The 22875-nt window shown below is 40.0% G+C and overlaps 1 protein-coding gene across 5 annotated transcripts in view; it reads left to right on the forward strand.

Moving 5' to 3' along the window:
• The window catches only part of Mpdz (multiple PDZ domain crumbs cell polarity complex component), a 157353-nt gene that overhangs the window by 126373 nt on the left and 8105 nt on the right, over positions 1-22875 (forward strand). For all 5 annotated transcript variants that reach the window (XM_050157423.1, XM_050157425.1, XM_050157422.1 and 2 more), the window contains 9 exons: positions 8323-8403; positions 11659-11751; positions 11843-11917; positions 13571-13736; positions 15789-15934; positions 16542-16625; positions 16770-16963; positions 18961-19108; positions 21826-21912. In XM_050157423.1, the coding sequence (XP_050013380.1) occupies positions 8323-8403; positions 11659-11751; positions 11843-11917; positions 13571-13736; positions 15789-15934; positions 16542-16625; positions 16770-16963; positions 18961-19108; positions 21826-21912 (1074 nt within the window). The remainder of the gene's footprint in view (positions 1-8322; positions 8404-11658; positions 11752-11842; positions 11918-13570; positions 13737-15788; positions 15935-16541; positions 16626-16769; positions 16964-18960; positions 19109-21825; positions 21913-22875) is intronic.

Genomic DNA, 22875 nt, shown 5'->3' on the forward strand with positions numbered 1-22875 from the left:
TAATACTTCTATGAACATAGTTGAACAAATGTCCTTGTAATATGATTGAGCATCCTTTGAGTATATGTCCAAGAGTGGCAATGCTGGGTCCTGAGATCGGGTGATTCCCAATTTTTTGAGAAAGCACCATACTGATTTCCAGAGTGGCTGTACAAGTTTGCATTCCCACCAGCAATGAAGGAATATTCCCCTTACTCTACATTCTCACCAGCATAAACTATCTTTGGTGTTTTTTGATCTTAGCTGTACTGACAGGTATAACATGGTATCTCAGAGTCATTTTGATTTGCATTTCCCTGATGGCTGAGGAAAGAAACTGCCTTAAGTGTCTTTTGGCCATTTGAGATTCTTCTGTTGAGAATTTTCTATTTAGATCTGTACCCCATTTTTTTTTTAATTGAATTATTTGGTATTTTGATGTCTAATTTCTTGAGTTCTTTATATATTTTGGAGATAGTCCTTTGTCTGATGTAGAGTTGGTGAAGATCTTTTCCCATCAGTAGGCTGCCTTTTGTCTTATTGACTGTGTCCTTTGCTTTAAAGAAGCTTCTTAGTTTCCAGAGGTCCCATTTATTTATTGGTGTTCTCAGTGCCTGTGCTATTGGTGTTATATTTAGGAAGTGGTTTCCTGTGCCCATCCATTGAAGGCTACTTCCCACTTTCTCTTCTATCAGATTCTTTGTGGTCAGACTTATATTGAGGTTTTAAATCCATTTAGATTTGAGTTTTGTACATGGGGATAAATATGGATCTATTTTCATTCTTTTACATGTTGACATTCAGTTATGCCAGCACCATTTGTTGAAGTTGCTTCCTTTTTACCATTGCATAATTTTAGCTTCTTTTTTAAAAATCAGGTGTTCATAGGCATATGCATTAATAATCTGGGTCTTTTATTTGATTCTACTGGTCAACCTGTCTGTTTTGATGCCAATACCAGGCTGTTTTCATTACTGTAGCTCTGTAATACAGTTTGTTGTCAAGGATGGTGATGCCTCCGGAAGTTCCTTTATTATACAGTGTAGTTTTGGCTATTCTCGGTTTTTTGCTTTTCCATATGAAGTTGAGTATTGTTTTTTCAAGGTATTTTAAGAATTGTGTTGGGATTTTGATGGGGATTACATTGAATCTATTTATATTGCTTTTGGTAGGATTGCCTTTTTATTATGTTGATTCTATCTATCCAAGAGCATGGGAAGTCTTTTTTTCTGGTATCTTCTTCAATTTTTTTTCAAAGACTTAAAGTTCTTGTTGAACACGCCTTTCACTTCTTTGGTTAGTGTTACGCCAAGATATTTTATGGTATTTATGGCTATTGTAAATGGTGCTGTTTCTCTGATTTCTTTCTCAGCTTTTTTATCATTTGTATATGGGAGGGCTACTGATTTTTTTGAGTTGATCTTGTATCCTACCACATTACTGAACGTATTTATCAGCTGTAGGAGTTCCCTGGTATATTTTTTGGGGATAACTTATATGTACTATAATATCATCTGCAAATAGTGAAAGTTTGACTTCTTTTCCAATTTGTATCTCCTTGATCTCAATTTGTTGTGTTATTGCTATAGCTAGAACTTCAAGAATTATGTTGAATAAATATGAATCTTGTTCTTGACTTTAGTGAAGTCGCTTTGAGTTCCTTTCCATTTAATTTGATTTTAGCTGTCAGCTTGCTGTATATTGATTTTATTATGTTTAAATATGTTCCTTGTATCCCTGATCTCTCCAAGACCTTCATCATGAAGGGGTGTTGGAATTTGTTGAATGCTTTTTCAGCGTCTAATGGGGTGATCATATGTTTTTTTCTTTCAGTTTATTTATATGGTGGATTACATTGATAGATATTTGTATGTTGAACCATCTCTGCATATCTGAGATGAAGCTGACTTGATCATGGTGGATGATTTTTTTCATGTGTTCTTTGATTCGGGTTTCCAGTATACTATTGAATATTTTTGCATCAATGTTCATGAGGGAGATTGGTTTGTAATTCTTTTTCTGGGTTGAGTTTTTCTGTGGTTTCAGTATCAGGGTAACTGTAGCCTCATAAAAATGGTATCGGAATGTTCCTTCTGTTTCTATTATATGGAACAATTTGAGGAGTATATTTATTAGCTCTTCTTTGAAGTTCTGATAGAATTCTGTACTGACTGAAACCATCCGGCCCTGGGCTTTTTTTGGTTAGGAAGCTTTTGATGATGCTTCTGTTTCCTTGCAGGTTATAGGTCTAATGAAATTGCTCCCCTGGTTTTGATTTAGCTTTGGTATGTGATACCTACCAAAAAAGTTGTCAATTTCTTTTACATTTTCTAATTTTGTGGAGTACAGGTTTTGGATTATAACCTAATGAGTCTCTGGATTTCCTCCTTTTCTATTGTTATATCCCACTTTTCATTTCTAATTTTCTTAATTCGGATGTTCTCTCTCTGGCTTTTGATTAGTTTGGATAAATAAGGGTTTGTCTATATTGTTGATTTTCTCAAACAATTAGCTCTTTGTTTCATTGATTCTTTGTATTGTTTTCTTTTTTGTATTTTATTGATTTTGGTCCTCAATTTGTTTTCCTGTTGTCTACTACTCCAGTGTGAGTTTGCTTCTTTTTGTTCTACAGCTCTCAGGTGTGCTGTTATGCCACTAGTGTGAGATTTCTCCACTTTCTTTCTGTAGGCACTTATTGCTATGAACTTTCCTCTTACACTGCTTTTATGGTGTCCCATAGGTTCGGGTAAATTGTGCCTTCATTTTGGTTGATTTCTAGGATGTCTTTAATTTCTTTATTTCTTCCTTGACCTGGGGTGGTTCAGTTGAGCACTATTCAATTTCCATGTGTTTGTAGGCTTTCTACAATTAGTGTTGTTGAATTCTAATGTTAAACCATGATAAGATACAGGAGGGTATACCATTTATATATTTTAGTATCTTTTGAGGTTTGCTTTGTTACCGAGTATGTGATCAATTTTAGAGAAGGTTCCATGAGGTGCTAAGAAGAAGGTATATTCTTTTGTTTTGGGGTGAAATGTTCTATAGATGTCTGTTAATTCTATTTGTGTCATGCTATATATTAGTTTCTTATTTCTCTGTTAAGTTTCTGCCTTGTTGACCTGTCCATTGGGGAAAGTGGGTGGTGAAGTCTCCTACTATTAGTGTGTGGGGTTTGATGTGCAATTTAAGCTTTAATAATGTTTCTTTTACATATGTGGATGCTTTAGTATTTGAGGCATAGATGTTCAGGATTGAGACTTCATATTGATGGATTTTTCCTGTTATGAGTATGAAGGGTCCTTTTCCATCTCTTCTGATTGATTTTAGTTTGAAGTTTATTGAAGTGGGATTCTCCTCTGTATGCTGTCAATACCATTGGTTAAAAAAGAAGCTACTTTAGGCCTGTTATAGGGTAGAACTTAGGTAGGTAGGGAAAACTAAACTGAATGCTAGCAGTAAGGAGGCAGAGTCAGGGAGAAGCCATGGAACCTCTGCCAGAGTCAGACCTGCTGAAAACTTGCTGGTAGGCCATGACCTTCAGGTGATACACAGAGTGCTAGAAATGAGTTAAATCAAGATATAAGAGTTAGCAAGTAAGAAGCTAGAGCTAATGGGCCAACCAGTGATTTAATTAATACAGTTTCTGTGTGATTATTTCAGGAGTCTAAGCAACTGGAAACCAACAAGAGGCCTCCTTTACTACAGTTTATTTTGTTAGATATTAAGATAGCTACACTTGCTTGTTTCTTAGGTCCATTTGATTGGAAAATCTTTTCCGGGCCCTTAATCTGAGGTAATGTCTGTCTTTGAGGTTAAGGTGTGTTTCTTGAGTAGCACAAGGATGGAGCCTGCTTTTGTATTCATTCTCTTAGCCCGTCTTTTTATAGGTGAATTGAGTCCATTGATATTAAAAGATATTAATGACCAGTGATTGTTAATTCCTGATATTTTTCAGTGGTAGTGTTTGTATGTTTCCCTTCTTTGAGGTTTGTTGGTGGGAGGTTATCTGTTTCCTGTGTTTTTGTGGGTGCAGTTAGCTTCCTTTGGTTTGAGTTTTCCTTCTAGTACTTTCTGGAGGACTGGATTTGTGGGTAAGTATCATTGAAATCTGGTTTTATCATGGAATATCTTGTTTTCTCCATTGATGGTGATGGAAAGCTTTGCTGGTTTTAGGAGCCTGGGCTCACATCTATGGTCTTTTAGTGTCTGCAGCACATCTGTCCAGGATTTTCTGATTTTCCTGGTTTCCATTGAGAAGTCAGGTGTAATTCTGATAAATCTACGTTTATATGTCACTTGGCCTTTTTCCTTTGTAGCTCTTAATAATCTTTCTTCTGTATGTTTTTCAGTTTGATTTTATATGGCGAGGGGACTTTTTTGGTCCAGTCTATTTGGTGTTCTGTTAGCTTCTTGTACCTTCATAGGCTTGTCCTTAAGTTTGGGAATGTTTTCTTCTAAGATTTTACTGAATATATTTTCTGTGCCTTTGATCGGGAGTTATTCTCCTTCCTCTTAGGTTTTGGTCTTTTCATGGTGTCTCATATTCCCTGGATGTTATGTGTAAAGAATGTGTTGGATTTAACATTTTCTTTGACCGATGAGTATATTTCTATACTCTATAGTATCGTCAACAAATGAGATTCGCTCTTCTAGATCTTGTATTATGTTGGTTATGCTTGCAGATCTGTAGTTCCTATTTGTTTACCTAGATTTTCCATATCCAGAATTACCTAGGTTTACCTTTTCTTTTTGCCTCTCTTTAAGTTTTCAAGTCTTGAACTGTTTGGACTATTTGGTTCATTGTTTGATTGCTTTTCTTGGTTATCCTGGGTTTCCTTAAGAGATTTATTGATTTCTTCCAATATTTTCTGTCTTTTCCTCAATTTCTTTTTTTTATTATTTATTATGTATACAATATCCTGTCTGCTTGTATGCCTGGAGGCCAGACCTCATTACAGATGGTTGTGAGCCACCATGTGGTTGCTGGGAATTGAACTCAGGACCTTTGGAAGAGCAGGCAATGCTCTTAACTGCTGAGCCATCTCTCTAGCCCATCCTCAATTTCTTTAAGGGAATTTTTTATTTCCTCTTTAAAGGTCTCCATCATTCTCAACGTTACATTTAAAATTATTTTCTTCTGCTTCTTCTGGGTTAGGATGATCAAGTCTTCCTATTGTATGACCACTGGGTTCTGATGTACTGTGTTGCTTTTCAGGCTGTTGAATGAATTCTTGCATTGGCGCCTACCCGTCTCTTCCCTCAATTGGTACAGGCAGTTTCTTTGCCTCTTGGTCCAATCTTTTCCATTGTTCTCTGTGTCCTTGAGAGATTTTCTTGATCTACTCTGTACAGTTGTTGTGGGTCTAACCGCTGTGTAACCACTGAGGTCTTTCTTCGTCCACTCTCTTCTTCTTCTCTGTATAGCCACAGCCTGTGCTTCAGAGTTTTTCTGAGGTGATGGGGGATTGGAGGGTTTGGGGGTGGAGCAGGGCTTGTATTTTACAGGGTCCAGTCGATGGGTTGGGGGTGTTGGAGCAGCCTACCTGCAGCTTATCTGACAGGCTGAGGTACGTATGGGAGGGGCCTGGGGTTTTGCTACAATACTGAAGGCATAGAGCGTAGTGTGCCCCACTGTATAGGTGATCACTCACTTTTTGGTCCTCTCTAAAGGTATGACCTTAATGTTCAAGTTGCTACCACCAAATAGCACACTACTTTTTGCAGAGGCCACCTGAAGAGCCTGCATATGCAGTAATAAGAGGAAAAGTTTGGTGTGATCTGCACTAGAGAGGGACTTTATGGGGAAGTTACATGTGAAGATTATGGTGGGGCATTAGGGGACAAAAGCACTGTGGGTAGAATACATAGGCTAAGGAAGAGCACACTCTCTAGCGACTACCTGAACCTGAAACTGCAAATATTGTTAATGAATGGCATGGGGGAAAGTAATGTGGAGTGGCGAGAAAGGGACACTGAGAAAGGAGACATGCTCAGATCTTGAGACCCACTGCAAAGGCCATACATTTCAGCTTCCATCATCATGAAAATTCTGTTTTAAATGTGTGTGTGGAGGGAGGGTCTACTGCTGACGGAGAAAGGAACTGTGAGGCAAGAAGGAACCCAGTTTAACACAACTTAGTTGGGCTGATTCAAACCTCTGGTGTCCGACACTAGTCAGTTTATTTTAGACATTTAATTAAGTACAGTACAATTTTTGAAAAACATTTCCTTGTAACAGGTATCTCAACCCTGTGTGCACAATAAAGCTTAAGGTATGACTACATCAAAATTCTTTTGCAAAGTTCACGTGACTTCTACCAAGAAGTGGGTTCTATAGCTTAGCTTAAGAGCCTAGGACTGGTGTGGTTTTGAACCAAGTAAGCATAGTGATCACCAGGCTATAAAGTACATGTGACATCTCCCTAAGTATGGGTTCTATTGACTGAGAAGCAATACTCAAGATAAAGATGTAGGGAGGAAGAATATGGAGTAAACTATAGTCTGGGGCATGCAGGTGTGGCCAGGCCCTACAAATAGCACAGATTTCCAGGCTATTAACAACATCAACTTCTAGCTTCCTGTGCATAGAGCAGGCATACAGCTCTCTTCTGTTGAGGAGACAAGTCATATGTTCAACATTCTTAGTTTTTCTAGTGCTTATCTGTGATCAGGAGACCTTTTGCCCTTTACATAAATGAATCATAGTTATAATTTTAAAATATATACTATCAGGCATTTCAGGGTTGAGAAACAAAGTTCAAGGAATTACAGAAACAGAAGCAGTTCAGGATAAAATCCAATGAAAACTCCCTAGTACAGTAAGGGAACAAGAGTTCACCTCAGAGGGTTTAGACCTAATCCAGTAATAGTCATGCCCACACAGATACATTTATTGAGAAAAAGAGTTATGAAGTTTTCATTCAATAGACTTTTCTTGAACAGTTTGATGGTTTGGGTAAAGAATGAAACAGTGATTAAAATAGCAGACTTGTCTAACTGCGAGTCTATGAAGGAGGAGCTTATCTTTCCATAACCATCCCACTGGCTACGACAGGCTGCCTGTTGGGAACTGGTGTACGAGACCATTTGTGGACCACTTGTGCTTTTACTAGTGCTGTGGCTTTTTCCACTTGCATCATTGCCAGGCTGCAGGTTGGGAAAGCCTGCAACAGGGTACATTCCGATATGTGGTGTGGTATTTAGAGACAACTCCCCACAGAGCATATTGTATTTGTTGGCCCTGGGGGCTGAAAATACTGGCTTACAAAGGACATTAGAAGAGAAGAGAGCAATGGGTAGCCTGTGCAATATGAACATTAAGGAAGAAGGTGAAAAAAAAAATCACAAAGGGCGAAAGAACCAGTAGGTGTTGCAAGGAGAGGGCCACTTGTTTGTCCCTACCTAAGTTCTGCCCTATCAAAGGGCCAAGGCAGTTTCTTTATTCATTAACCAATGAACGCAACACATAAACAGAAGGACCTCCTACATCAAATAGATCCTTGTACAGCAGAGCCGTGGAGGAGAGCACAGTGGGTCCCATAGCCAGAGATGCTGCAGAGCAGTCCAAGAACAAGGCAGTGATAGAGATAGACTATCCCCTTGGACCTACAACTGGGTGATGATGGGAGAGCAAATGACAACAAAGAGAGAGAAGGCACAGCTAGAGAGGGTCACAAAGAATTACATTTTGATGGTAATTTTTGTTCGAATTGAGAAACCTTTGAATTTGTGTCCAAGAACAATAAAAGAAGATAACAGAGACAGAAGAGCTTAAACTTAGAGGAGCCATGGGATTACCAGTAGCAGAAGGTCGGGGCAGGATTCAGTCTTCCTTCAATGAATATTTGAGCAGAGGACTTACTCAAGTGTAAGACGATAAAGAAATCATAGTCTGCTTTAAGCTGCTTCTTTGTAGGATCTAAGATGGACAAGTTATAAAGTTATATGTGGCAAATGCATATTTTTATATTGCACCAACTCTGTCCCTTAAATATTATAGCTTAATGACTTTTATGGAAAGCATTTAATAATTTCTGAATACTTACCATAACTTGTGGAGAAAGAATAATGCATGGCATCTTTTCTGTCGAGAGCAGGCCTCTATTGGACTCCATTATGGAGTAAACTAAAATAGATATCAGAGCCATCGGTGTGTTATGCTACAAAAACAATTACTGTCCAGTCTCACCTCCCAATCATTTTAGTATAAAACATACATAACTACCATCAGATATTAAAATAGAAGTAATAGATAACATGAAATAATCTTGATTAAATAATACTTAAATTTAAACAAACAGATATACATGACAGTTACATTTGGACATTTTTCTTTGTCAGGTGGCACCTAGTGTTACCACTTCTGCGGCAGCTGTGGACGTCAGTTCATTCACAAACGTGTACCATCTGGAGCTTCCCAAGGTACATCCACTTTGACTGGGAATAAAATGGTTGAGTACCCTCACACGCTGGTCCTGTTTGATGGCTCCCTGAAGCGTGGTCTCTAGAGAGCAGCATCTACACCATCTGGGGTCGTGTTAGAAATGCGGGCGTTGGGACACACCCAGAGCTTCCTCTGAGTGAGGAGGTCTGAGGTGGGCCTGGAAATCTGCTTTAATAACCCACAGTGATGGTGGTGTACAGTAAAGCCTGAGGCCAGCTGTGCTAATTGGTCCTGTAGTGTGGCCCAGCTTTTCCTGATGTTAGTGTTACTTGAAAATATGAAATGTGTTTACTGAGATGCTGCTCAGTAGATGAATAATGAAAAGGCAGGTTCCTGAAACTGAAATAGTGACAAGTTCAGCTGATAGGCTGGCACTCGGTGAGGAAGGTCGGACTTTCAGGTTCAAATACTGCTTGCTATACAGAAGTTGTTTGCTGGAAAGAAACACGTTTTCACCTACTAGAACTTATACTGAAAAGCAACGTAGTACTCATTCTGTAGCTATGGTGATCAATCCACACATCCCTGGTGCACCTAGTACCTGGTATGTATGTGCATGGGCATACACACACACAGTAGGCATTATGATAGTTTTTAGGAAAGAATTAAAGGTATCTCATTGCTGACACTGGTGTTCTCTCTTCCTGCCTAGCTGAGTTTTTCCATACTTGTTTGCATTTTCTTTCATTCCTCGCTCAGAACTTTTTAACAATCTTGTCAAAAGATCAGGCAATACTTTTGTATGGCACTTAGTGGTGAGGTAGACAGAAGCCTGCTTTGTCCACAAGAAGCACAGTTCATCTTCTTTCTTCTTCTGAAATTGGGGCCTGCCTGTCATTATTGTTGGGTTGGATGAGATCTGGAGCAGTATTGCTTCATGCTATAGCATAAGCTTTGTCCTTCCTTTATCCTCCTGCTGATTCATTCACAGATGCCTAGTCTATGTACTTCCCTTTCTGATGTTGTTGCTCTGTTGAAAATCCAAGACCTTGAAAACATCAGCACCTTATTCACAAAACCTTCATTTCAACTGAGTTTTCTCGCAAAGGAAAATATCAGGCAACTAGAATGTATTCTCTTATCAATTGCCAAAGGGAATAGGGATAATATTTAAGAATTTTTTAAAAAAATAAACTTGACAAAGAGGAAATGATGAGTTTTCAGGATTTCTGTTGGGAACTTTGAAGTCACTGAGTCCTTTGGGTTCACTTTCCTTATCTATAAAGGAGAAATTACACATTAACGCAGAGATCCTATTCTGAAGATTAAGTGAAATAAATAAAGCACTCGTCAGGATCCAACTTCCCATAATTGAATTGCTTTCATAATTATTTTTAAGCCCATGAGATTCTGAATGGCCTATAGAATATGTCCTTGGATCTTCCTTAGCGGAGATCTTTGTGTAAATGGCCAGTGGCACCTCCTGCTGAGCCTGTGCCTGCCTCATTCTGAGATGGCATGGGACGGATATGCAGTGCAGTAGAGACACAAGAGCCTTCTCATGTAGTTGGAGACCGCTCTCTCGTTTCCCAGCTGCCCAGACCTGAATAATCACAAAGAAACTATATTAACAACAACAACACTCTTTGGCCAATGGCTCAAGCATATTTCTAGCTAGCTCTTATATCTTAAATTAACCCATTTCTATTATCTTGTATTTTGCCATGAAGCTTGTGGTTTGTTAACTCTTGCTTCTTGGGCAACTACATCGTATCTGCCTCCTTCAGCAGCTATATATCTCTGACTCTGCCTACTCTCTCTATTTATCTCTATCTGGATTTCCCACCTGGCTTTACTTTATTAAGCCATTGACTGAAACAGCTTTATTCACTAGCCAATAAAAGCAACACATATACAATGCACATCCCACATCATTCTAATATTGGTGATTTGTCTCAAGTCCTTTTTCCTTTAACCCTCTAGAAAGTTCCAAATTATATTTGTTTGGAGAAACAATCTTTTTTCTTCAAAAAACTACTTTTTTTTTAAAGGGACATACAGATACAAAATAAAGTATAATGGCTTTTTGTGATGCTAATTCAATTAATCAGAAAACCTTGACCAAAAATTTATTTTTAGTACTCTTTACCCTAGGAAAGTTACTATACATCATAGCAAGCACAGGTTCTATGATTGCCAGAAATCAGAATCAATTTTGCATAGTGGAAATCCTCAGATGAAATTACAGTTTTCTTTTGAATTTTAAAGAACCTTTCACTTTCTGATGATAGCAGTAGTTCGTTCAATTCAGTCTCTCCTGCGGTTCTTGTTGCCAGTTTTTTTTTTAACTATGTGACTACATGATTGCTCCAGAATCGCACTGCATGCTGGAACGTTTTAAACTAGCTCAAGAGAGTGTTTGTTGTATCCTCTCCTCCCGAGGAAGGGCCCTCTAGACTGTGGCAGCAGTAAACTGAAATGTTAGCAGGCAGGAAAATGTACATCCATCCCACTCGCCTTTCCCATGTTCCCGTGTCTACAGTACGGGTACTGGTTCTATAGTGTCCTCAGTAGTGTTAGGGCATAATATACATGCAGATGTTTGCCCTACTGTTCTTTTAGAGTTTCTATTGCAAACAACAACAAAAACCACAAGCAGAAAGTAATAAACAGGAGAAAATTAATTCCATCAGGCTTAGTAGAAGATTTTTGGACTTCTTCTATCAGGTTAGTCTTCAAGCAGGATTGATTCTAAGACTCACTAGTGTCATCAAGGACCAGGTCTTTCTGCATAATCATGTACAGTCCTATCCTATTGATTCCAAGGCTGATCTTTATTATAGCCCTAGAATGGCTGCAAGCCATAGTTAAGGCCTGTGTCACCTCTTTTACATGTGATGGGGGAGGTAAGAGTGTCTGTTTTCCCAATTGTCACAAGATCCACCCTAACTACCAGCCCAGGTCACATGCGTACTCCAGCCAGGGACTGACTATGATAATCAATTATAGACATGACTAGCGTTACTCAGTTCGCACTTTTGAAGCTGCTTACCTTTCTTTACATAACTAATTACCACAAACCCCAATAAACAAAACAGGTACTTGTTGCATCTTAGTTCCTGTGAATGAGGAATGTGGAGTACAGATGGTGATGAGACTTAGAGCCTCCTGCATAATTGCTTCTGTAACATTTGGGTTGATGGTATGCCGAGTCATTGGGGCTCTGCATCTTTCCATTTGAGTAAAATAAATCCACGTCCATGTTCCTGACTAACCTTCATCTACTCCTCTAGGATCAAGGAGGTTTGGGTATTGCTATCAGTGAGGAAGACACCCTCAGTGGAGTCATCGTCAAGAGTCTAACTGAGCACGGGGGAGCAGCCAAGGTGACACTCGTTGACTTTCTCGCTGCTGAGAAGTGGCAGAAGGGGGAATTGCTCTGAAATGTTGACTCAGGTCTTCTACATTTCCCCATAGGATGGACGGCTGAAAGCTGGAGATCAGATCTTGGCTGTAGATGATGAAGTTGTTGTTGGCTATCCTGTTGAGAAGGTATTTTTGCAATAAAGGCACTGGCACTGCCAACCCATTCTTTGTCCTGGCTCAGGTCAGGGCATAGGAATTATAAGGCTGGTTAGATAGTCAAATGGATTCCCAAAAAGCGGGTGTTACTCGGGTCTCCCAATTTTTATATCTGTTTTTTAACTAAGATGATGTTATGATTCTACCTGATAAATTATTTAGTATTTACAGTTATGTTTGATAAATGTTGCCTGTTTTCTTTTGATAAATCTGTAACTATTAAACAGTGCCTCACTTTGGATTGAGAATGAGGGCATTTTTTCCCTATGAATGTTTTCCCTTAGTCAAGTATATTGTTATTAAATAGATTTGAAGATGCAGTAATTACATGCTTCATATTTGTTGATGTTGAACAGATCTTTGTATCTGGAGTCTGAGTGATACTATTTGTATGTAAGTGCCAGGGAAAAAGCCTTGTTTTCCTTGGATGGGATAAGCCTCCACCACCCCTTCTAGAATATAATCCATTTCTACATTGACCATCAAGAAACTTAAAGTAACTAAAGCTTGTGTCTTTAACCTATATATCTGATTTTGCTTTGCATTTGCATTGGCTTTGCTGTTGCTTAGTTTTCTGCCCTGCTTTTACCATGTACTCATCAGTGTGTCTGTGGGTGCTGCCTCAGATCCCTTGCAGAATCAGAGAGCAGGCGAATTGCTCTCTGTGTCATCTAGCATTGTAGGGATCTAGGGAATGGAGAAACTTGATTAGAAATGTAACAGGCTGAAAGCCAGTCCCCCAGTATACGAATATAAAAAAGAATCTCGACAGAGCTATTCTAGGCGAGTAGAAATTAGCAATAGCCGCATTCCTGTTGGACAGTTGAAGAACTAGAGGAGCTATTCTGTTCTTGGCTTCTCTAGGAACCACAGGGAAATTTTTTTTGTCTCTTTCTTCTGGATAACAGGTGAGTTAGAGCCCAGCAACACTGGGACTATGGAGTTAGCTCAGCCAATGTTGTGTCCAAGAATCTGAATCTATGGGACTAGAGTCGGGGTTCAGTGGTGAAGAATGCTCTCAGCAGAACTAAGTTCTGTTTAGGACCCATGTCAGGCAGCTCCCAGGTACTTTGAACTCCACTCCAAGGGATCTGATACCCTCTTCTGGACTCCACAGGCACCTTCATACACATGTGTGCATACATACATGCGTGTGTGTGCGTGCGTGCAAGCGCACACACACACACACACACACACGCACCAAATAACAAATACATAAGTAAATCTTTAAACATAAGTAAGGAACTTGAGTTGAATAGTCTGATTTTATGTTTAAAGAAAGAAGAAGAGGAGGAGTAGGATAAAGAGAAATAAAACATTGGGGTGGTGGTATGCCAGGTTTTCTAATCCTGTGATGAAGAAGCAGAAACTGGAAATTGTCTGGGGCTCCCTGGATATTCAGCTCAGCCTGATCTGTGAGCCTCAAACCAGTGAAAACCCTATGGCCTTGACATGCCTACCCGAATGTACTTGTGCACACTCAGCCAGACACACGCATAAAGATGTACACATGCATATACACATGCATACAGGAAAGATACTTTAACAATTCTGGTGGCTTTTATTTGTATATGCTTACTCATTTGTCTATGGATTTTGTTCTCCACATCAATATCCGGCCAGTTCATCAGCCTTCTGAAGACGGCAAAGTCAACTGTAAAACTGACTGTTCGAGCTGAGAATCCAGCTTGCCAGGCTGTTCCCTCAGCAGCTTCTGCAGCCAGTGGAGAAAGGAAAGACAGGTCCCAGTCTCCTGCAGTCCCAGCTCTGGATCCAGAAGCCATCCCAAGTAAGGACTGACTCGTGAGAGTCCTACACATAGAGCAACCTCAACTGAAGGCCTTCCTTCAAAGCAGGCCTGCTCACAGGGCAGCTTGAAGGGCCTTCAAGTCAAAGCGTCTTTAGTGACTGAACAGTTTAAAGAGGGCGTAACTGAGGAAAGTGGGGGTCCTATGCAGTAGACCTGTGTGTATAGGTTACCCAACTGTGATTCCTTAGGAAACTGCTGTGGTGCCTGCCTCAGCCTCTCCCTCCCTAAACCAAAGTAGTGGTCTTCTTTGCTCTCAAGCTCTTGCTAGGAGTACACGCCAGTTACAAGTATTAACAATGTACAGGATCAGACTTGGCATTTTTTAACCTCTGGTAGTCGAACAGGAAAGGAGCTGTTGGCTTCAGTGTCCTGATATAAGAAGTGAATTCATAACTGTGCTGTTTCACAACTAGGATCAATACTGGCTGCTATTACACTAAAGCCTAAAGTACTGGCTATTGCCGTGTATGTGATAGACCCAAATTGGGAGCTCGGGGAAATGGAAAGCTCATGTTATGTGAGATGCTGAGGGGTTAGGCTTTCTTGTATCACTAAACTTATAATTTAGTATACGGAGCAAATTGTTAATGGTGGCACAGGCCTTTAGGTCCAGCACTCAGGAGGCAAGGCAGAGGCAGGCTGGTCTCTTGAGTTCAAGGTCAACCTGGTCTGCAGAGCTCATTCCAGGTCAGATGGAGCTGTACAGAGCAACCGTATCTCAAACAAACAAACAAACAAACAAATGGATAGATACATAAATAAAAAATTTCTTGACTTACTTTATGAAGAAAAAATGTCCATGAATAATAAGATAATAAATAACTCCAAATTCTGTAAATCATCATTTAGAAATGATTTTAACGTTATCTTTTCTGTGGAAGGTGGGGAAGGGATAAACTTTCTTGACCTATAATACAAACTGAAATATTCCATTCATTTGACAGTTTGTTAAGGAAAAACAAGCTGAAAGTATTTGTAATACACCTATTCAAATGTCTTAAAATAAAACATCTCTAATAACCATAATCTTGTTTAAAAAGGCTGGGAAATTCATTGAGGTAACTGTTAATATTTTAATGAAGATTTTTCTCATTTAATGTTGGATCCTAAATAGCATTGTGTATAAAATATAAAATATTTGATGAACACTTAGCATAAATGAAAATCTCATGCACCTATTTTTTTAACCGTTTCTGTAGTAAGAGCATAATCTGTTTCTGATTTCCTGAAAAGAAAGTATCTTTTCTACAGCACACACCACTCAACAAGAGTGACTGTCTTAACCCTGCTCTTTCCTGTGAAATAAAAAGTGTGTCTTGTACACACTCAGAAAACAGGGCATGGCATAATTTCCTTAGTTTTTCACACTGCGTTCTTATCTGTCTAATTCAAAAAGGTATGTAGCAAGATTTAATGTCAAAAGCCTAAAAGTACCACATGAGACTCAAGAAGAAAGACAAGAAATGATTAAAGTGAATGTTTTTGCATGCATTTATATCTGTGCAAATATGCTCAGAACTGATTACAGAAGAAGAGATGCTTCATGATACAAAGAACAAGAAAATAAACTGTCAAGCCCTGGTGCAGCACCATGACCAAAATTAACGATGAGCTTCTTGCGAGTCTGTGTAGGCCAGCTCAGCTCTGAGTGTGACTAATGCTTCCTTCATAGGAAGCGTGCTCAGTTCTGATGAAGTGTCGGCTACAAAATTCAAAGTAGAGGCTCAGCCTGACTCTCAGTTTCTTTTCTTTCATATTCTGTCCTGTTTACCTCCAGCAACTTAAGAAAATACAAAATGACATTAAAAAACAAGTCATTTTATGCCTATCCTCCAGTTTAATGATGATAAATTAGTCATACTACTTTGATATTTTAAATGCAAAATGGTGAAAATATTCAAGACAGATATAAAGTTGTCTTTTCTGTAGTCTCTTTCTCTCTCCCCATAGGTAACTTGTGTGCTGAATTTGACATGTGTTCTTCCTAAGCAATTTTGATTTGTGGCTCATTCATTGCAAACTCCTTTTTAGGTGCAAGCAGGTCGTCGACACCGGCAGTCTTTGCATCTGACCCTGCCACCTGCCCCATCATCCCTGGCTGTGAGACAACAATTGAGATTTCCAAAGGGCAAACGGGACTGGGCCTGAGTATTGTTGGGGGGTCAGACACACTGCTGGTAAGTACCCTGCCCAGTTCAGAGGCACCTGGGTGCTCCATGAGACCATGAGGAGGAGGTTTCTGTCCCTTTAATGTGATACAGGTGGAGAAAACAAATATCATTGGCAACAAAAACTAGGGTTATGACTTTGACTAAGCCAAGACTGACTTAAATCCACTCTGTTACATGTAAAATTCAGAGTGTTTGTATCACTTCACTGGTCCTTGGCATTGTTTAACTTCCTTTTTACTTATACCCAGGTTATCTCAACTGCATTTTGAGAAGAATATGAAATACTTAATACATATTTTTGCATGTCAAAATACTTTAAAAGTTTTTTCATTCGTAGATCATAATGGTGCTTATTATATTCACATATGCTTTATATATTTTATGAGTTCTATCTTGAAATTTTTCTATTATTAAAAAAGTATATACTTCTTTCAATCTTTTAAGAAAAATTACGTTGTTAGATGTTTTCTTACATTGTGATGTGTGGCTTACATATGGACCCAGCAAGTACATGCCCATTTAGCTACAAAGTACAGTGTCCTTGGATTCCTATCTTCTCAGCCTTCCTAGGGAGTATGGATAACACAAGGGTATGTTATGTTTTGGGCTCTAGGGCGCTATTATCATCCACGAAGTTTATGAAGAAGGGGCAGCATGTAAAGATGGAAGACTGTGGGCTGGAGACCAGATTTTAGAGGTAAAAGTGCTCATGTAACCTAGAGTGGAAAGTAAAGATCATGGCTGATGGGCTCTCCTTCTTTCCTTCTCTCCCTTCTTCCTCTTTACTCCCCCTTCACCCACTGCACCTAGCTCCTCACTGTCAGTGCCCTGTTTCTAACAGGTGAACGGTATTGACCTGAGAAAGGCGACGCATGATGAAGCAATCAATGTCCTGAGACAGACTCCCCAGAGAGTACGCCTGACGCTGTACCGAGATGAGGCCCCATACAAAGAGGAGGATGTGTGTGACACCTTCACCATTGAGCTGCAGAAGAGGCCAGGCAAAGGCCTGGGGCTGAGTATTGTTGGCAAGAGGTATGTTGGAGAGAACTAACCCACGGCCCTCTTGAAACTGACTGTAGCCTTACTCGAATGTATCGGTGGCTTGCGCTCTGTCACTGTGGACATTGTAAGTCAGTGTGTTAGACGGTTAGAGAGTCTTCAGCAAGAGACACATTACATCCTGAGGGGAAGTTAAATAAGAAATAGTTCTTGACCTCAGAAAATTTCTCCTCCAGGGCTGGAAAGGTGACTGGCTCATTTGCTGGGTTCATTTCCCAGCACCCATACTGGGAGGGTCACATAACTGTCTATAACTACAGCTGTCTATACCTACAACTCCAGGGGATTTTACACCCTCTTCTCACCTCCTCTGATACTCACATACAAGTAGCATATACACACACTAAAAATAATAATACAAATTTAAAAATTAATTTTTTTAAAATCATGCTCTGATGAATGAAACTCATAATTCTTGTAGCAAGTGAATTTCTTGCAAGTCACAGAGTCCCATTGGGGGAGCTAGAAAGGAATATATGAAAGGGACCAGCAGTGTTCCCTGTTTAAGGAAGAGGACAGGCAAAGGATTTCAAGAAAAGGTGATAGTTACTCTGTTAAAGGAGACAGAGGGTAGAGAGTCTAGGGACAAGGGTCATGGTCCCATGTGCCACCAGCGCAGACTGGAAGTGTAAAGTAGGATATCAGAGAAGATTAGTGAGTGCACTTTAATTCAGTTCCTTATTATTGAAATCTAATATTTAAAGAATATTGGTACATATTTTATATTAACCAAGTTTATAGAAGTAATATTAAGGAATAGTGAGTTTCATAAACATTTCTTCCTTGTCTGTTATAAGACCATCAGGAACAGAATCTATCGAATAATTAAGCAGATGAATCAGAACTCAGAATCAGCTTCTGTGTAGGCTGCAGGAGCCCCACATTGCCACCAGCTGTCCTTAGTCCGCACAAGCCACCATGTCAGAGCAGCCTTCCAGTGAGGCACCGTCTCTGAGTTGTGTTTATCTACTCTGCAGCCACACTTCTGTCTTGGAATTCAAGGGCATAGTTGCCAGTTTTGTTTTGTTTCATAGAAAACCAAAGACCTAACTTTTTTTTTAGCGCATAGAGAAAGTGCTGCTCAAATCTCAGTGGAAGTGTATCTGGGAAAAGTAGGCTGTTTGCGGGACAGCGCCAGCCCTCTCATGTCAGATGCAAGGCTGCTGTGGTCTGTTAGGTGACCAGACACAATACAACCTTCTGGTAATAAATCCTAACATCTTATTTAAAAGTAGAAAACCCATGGTTAGATGGAATGATTATGTGGTCAGATGATATGTTTGAAGTCTTCTTGTGCAATTCTGTTTTTACCGTACAATCCTATTTACAGTTATATTTGTGTCTTAATAGAAAATTCCAGGGATTTGTTTTCAGTTTTGTGAAACAGTAAGATTTTTTTTTGTTTTCAATGAATCTAGTTGTATGTAGAAGTTAACTATATTATATGTAATGACCTAAAGACATCATAGTAAACTGTGGTTTACTCTAAGCAACAGCTTCAGCTTGGAGTGCATATCTGTCATGTGTTTTCAGTATGTTAATGGCATTGATGATAACCTCATCATGCTCACATGACTATAGGGCAGTGCTGATAGAAAAATTCAGTGTGGTGTGGAAAAAGCCATGCACTTAATGCCACTGACTCCTCAGTGCTCTTTTTAACATCTTCTCAGTGTACGGCCCATAAAATAAGAATTGCTGAGCTCACTTATCCATAGTACATAACTGGTGAAGACTAGATATGCCGTGAGAGAATTTCAATTTATGAAATTCCATTTTAAGATATAATTCACTGTTATTTCTCATATTCTGGCAAAGCTACCCAAGCATTGTGCAAAACTATAAAATCTTAAGGATAGATACAATTGTCGCTTAGAATACTTTTACTACTTTTAAACTACTTTTGATAAATAAGCATTGCATTGCAGCCGAGAGCCAGTCTTGATGCTGAAGTCCACTGTTGCTTGCAGGAATGACACTGGGGTGTTTGTATCAGATATTGTTAAAGGAGGCATTGCAGATGCTGATGGGAGACTGATGCAGGGGGACCAGATTTTAATGGTGAATGGAGAAGATGTCCGTAATGCCACCCAGGAAGCAGTTGCTGCCCTGCTCAAGGTAGAAATCAAGTAGCAAACATAGTTTTGTATAGTAACTATCTGTGTTCTTAGTCATCTCAGATAAAATAGTCAATTTATAATCGTTTATTATATTGTTGTATATTTGCCTAATAACTTTGTTAGAATTCATGACACACATACCTGAAATAATTTAGCAGGTTTTTAAAGTGCATGTTAAGAGGAAGACATATTCAGACCACTTTTAACATCTGTTCTTCCTTTTTTTTTTCTGGATTTATTCTTATAACTTGGTTTAAGGTAAGTCTTTCCTCTAAGGCATTAGGAATCCACCAGGGCCCCCACAGCATCTCAGGAGGTCATGTTTTCTGGCTTTTCTTTTTTAGACCCTTCCCGAACCCCTTCTAGACACAGCAGAGCTGTATTTAGTGTGACACCAAGTCGCAGAATCTCACTCTGCTTCACACAGGGCAGTATGTAGCCCACTTTCATTGGACTCAACACCGTTGCTGTATTTCAGAGTTAATGTCACACTGTCCTGGGTGTGTCATCCTCGTGCTCTGCAGGGGAATTAGTGCTCTCCCATTGCACCAACATTAGGGTCACTGTGACAGAAGACTCCCGTCCCCAGCCGCACGTGGCGCTTACACTGTGAAGCAGGTTTCCTCAAAAGGAAGCTCTTCATGAAAAACGGTTCTCTGTTAGACATTGGAGTCATCCTGAGTATAAGCTGTGAAGTACAGAATATTCCTTAGGAAAAGACTTGTGGGAGGTAGATTTTCCCTGTTAGAAAGCGGTCCTGTCTCTAGAGGAGATTTTATTATAAGTGAGGTGTTGTTTACTGCATTTTCCTTTGCCAGACGTGTTTTTCTCCTGAAGTTTAATTCAGCACAGACTTGAAAACACTATCATTATTTATTTCCCACATCTGGGTCTGAGTGACCATGAGCCCGTATTTGTGTCGGTGCCACAGCTGTTAGGGCTTCTGGGCCTGTGTTGTCATGGGAACCTCTCAGGGTGGCCTGCTAGAGGCCCTTTTCAGGTGGAGGTCCTCTATGGTTTGGATAGGACCTGGCACCCGCATTAAGCTATCATTAGTTATTAACAGAGATCTCTTGTTCGTTAAAGTCATCCAACTTTAACAGAATTGTTTCTTTCTGTGGATATGGTATGGAAGACCATATCCTACAACTCACTATGTAGCTTAAACTGCTCTGGAACTCATGGTGACCCACCTGCCTAGCCTCTGGAGTTATAGAATTTTTTAAGGAAGAATAGCTTCATTTTGGAGATAAATTAGGAATGTCTGTTAGCTCTGTGTAAGCCTGACAGATCTTACAGAAAGAGAAAGGAAGAGGTGATGTTAGATAACATAAATGATTTTAAAGTCAGTCCAGCCAGCCATGTTAAAAACAGTCAGGCAGTGCACAATGAGAACCATAGCATTTATAGGTTGTATGTTTCACTTGCTCCAGCTTGTTGCTCTTCTTAATTTTAAAAGAGATGATCTTAAATATACAAATAACATATGTACGTGCATAAATTTTATTATTATTAAGAAAAGGAAAAAAAAAAGTTTCCGCCTCCTCCCAGCCTTCCATTTCCCTCCCCCTCCTCCCGCCCTTCTCCCCTCCCCCCACTCCTCTCCCCCTCCCCCCACTCCTCTCCCCCTCCCTCTCCAGTCCAAAGAGCAGTCAGGGTTCCCTGCCCTGTGGAAAGTCCAAGGTCCTCCCCCCTCCGTCCATGTCTAGGAAGGTGAACATCCAAACTGGCTAGGCTCCCACCAAGCCGGAACATGAAGTAGGATCAAACCCCATGCCATTGTCCTTGGCTTCTCGTCAGCCCTCATTGTTCGCCATGATCAGAGAGTCCGGTTTTAGCCCATGCTTTTTCAGTCACAGTCCAGCTGGCCTTGGTGAGCTCCCAATAGATCAGCCCCCACTGTCTCAGTGGGTGGGAGCGCCCCTCGTGGTCCTGACATGCTTGCTCCTGTTCTCCCTCTATCCGCTCCTCATTGGGACCTTGGGAGCTCAGTCCAGTGCTCCAGTGTGGGTCTCTGTCTCTATCTTTATCCATCACCAGATGAAGGTTCTATGGTGATATGGAAGATATTCGTCAGTATTGCTATAGGATAGGGTCATTTCAGGTTCCCTATCCTCAGCTTCCCAAGGGATTATAGGGGACATCGCCTTATTGAAGCGTTTTTGCAATAATAGGAAAATTTACTGTAAAAGGCCTGGATCTCAGACACCGCCTTGTGCCACTTTCATTATTATTGGACTACACGGCATTTCTTGCTGAGTGTCAGCTCATAACGTATTTATCTAAGTATTGTAGAGTCGGTCTGCTTAATTACCATGCATCAAGGAAATTTGACTGGATTATTTGAGTACCCTTTCTATTAAGGGAAAAGTAAGTTGTGTGTGTAGTGGTTTGGGAATTTTGGTTTGTATTTTAAACTCTTGAGTTTCCTTGGTTCATTTGCCCTTATGGTTTTGGTGTTTCATAAGAAGTTACTTAATTCTCAAGTCCTGTTTGTCTTGGTAAGAAGGATCTCTATGTACATAGTACAACACTGAGACGGACACTTATGGCTACTGTGTTGTTATTATTCTCATGAGTTTAAATGTTTAAAAAACATTTTTTTTGCAAAGGATTTCTATGGAAATCACAAAAGGAAGATGCCTTTAGTTTTAGACCGTGTTTTTCTAAAGATGATTATAGAATTTTAACATTTTCATAAACTGTTTCCCTTAGTGTTCCCTAGGCACAGTAACCCTGGAAGTTGGAAGAGTCAAAGCGGGTCCATTCCACTCAGAGAGGAGGCCTTCTCAGAGCAGCCAGGTGGGTAGATGTGGGTTATGAACAAAACCACTCCAGGGAAAAGAGGAACTCAGAGATGCCCCCGAGAGTCTTCCCAGGCTCTCACACACAGGTCCAGCCCTCCAGCAATGTGAAGCTGAGTGTAGAGTTTGACAGTGAAGAACAAGGGAAACATGGCTGGCCAGCCACTGGGCCTTGAGGGCTCTTGATGATTTGGAGGGACTTTGTTTCCAGCTTTCTTCTTCCACAGTCTCAAAGTTAGCTACCTAATCAGTGTAGGCAGATCCAGTCAAGGTGACACACTTTTAAGATACTGTCAACTGAACATCAATCAGTATTAACCTGGAAAATTCCAGGTGGATGATTGTCAGCCATCTTCTTTATAGAACTATGATATTAAAATAGCTTGATATGTGAGCTAGGGAGATAGTGTATGCTGAGTTAACGTGAGGACTTACGTGAAAGTCCCAGAACCAAATGAAAGAACCAGTTTTTGTGGTGCTTTCAATCCCAGTTCTGGGTTGATAAAGGAGCCGGTGTTTACTGACCTGCCAGCTTAACCACATTGGCCAGCTCCAGGTCCCAGTGAGAATCCCTGGCTCAGAAAGCAAGGCAGATGCCTCCTGAGGAATGGCAACCAAGGTAAACCTGTGGCCTCCACTCAGGAATGCTTACGTGTTCATGTACGCCCCCCAACACACATACATGAACATGCACACACACACACACACACATACAAATATAATGAATGAATGATTTGATTCTTGGCAAGTTTTTTTCTACAGTATTATCTTCTGATGACAGAATTTTATTTTCCTGAGTCTGTTCATAAAGAGCATTTACTATCTTCCCTAATGTCTACATTAGATTCCAGCCCACTGGCCCTTGTTACAGTTTTCAGCCCTAGCCAATGTGTAGTTGTTTAAATTCGAGGAGAGCCTTGAGATTATGTGAAACTGAAAATTTTACATAGATTGAAATCGA

The sequence above is a fragment of the Alexandromys fortis genome, unplaced genomic scaffold, assembly GCF_014885135.2.
Source record: "Alexandromys fortis isolate MF-2015 unplaced genomic scaffold, M_Fortis_MF-2015_v1.1 scaffold_64, whole genome shotgun sequence".
Lineage (NCBI taxonomy): Eukaryota > Metazoa > Chordata > Mammalia > Rodentia > Cricetidae > Alexandromys > Alexandromys fortis.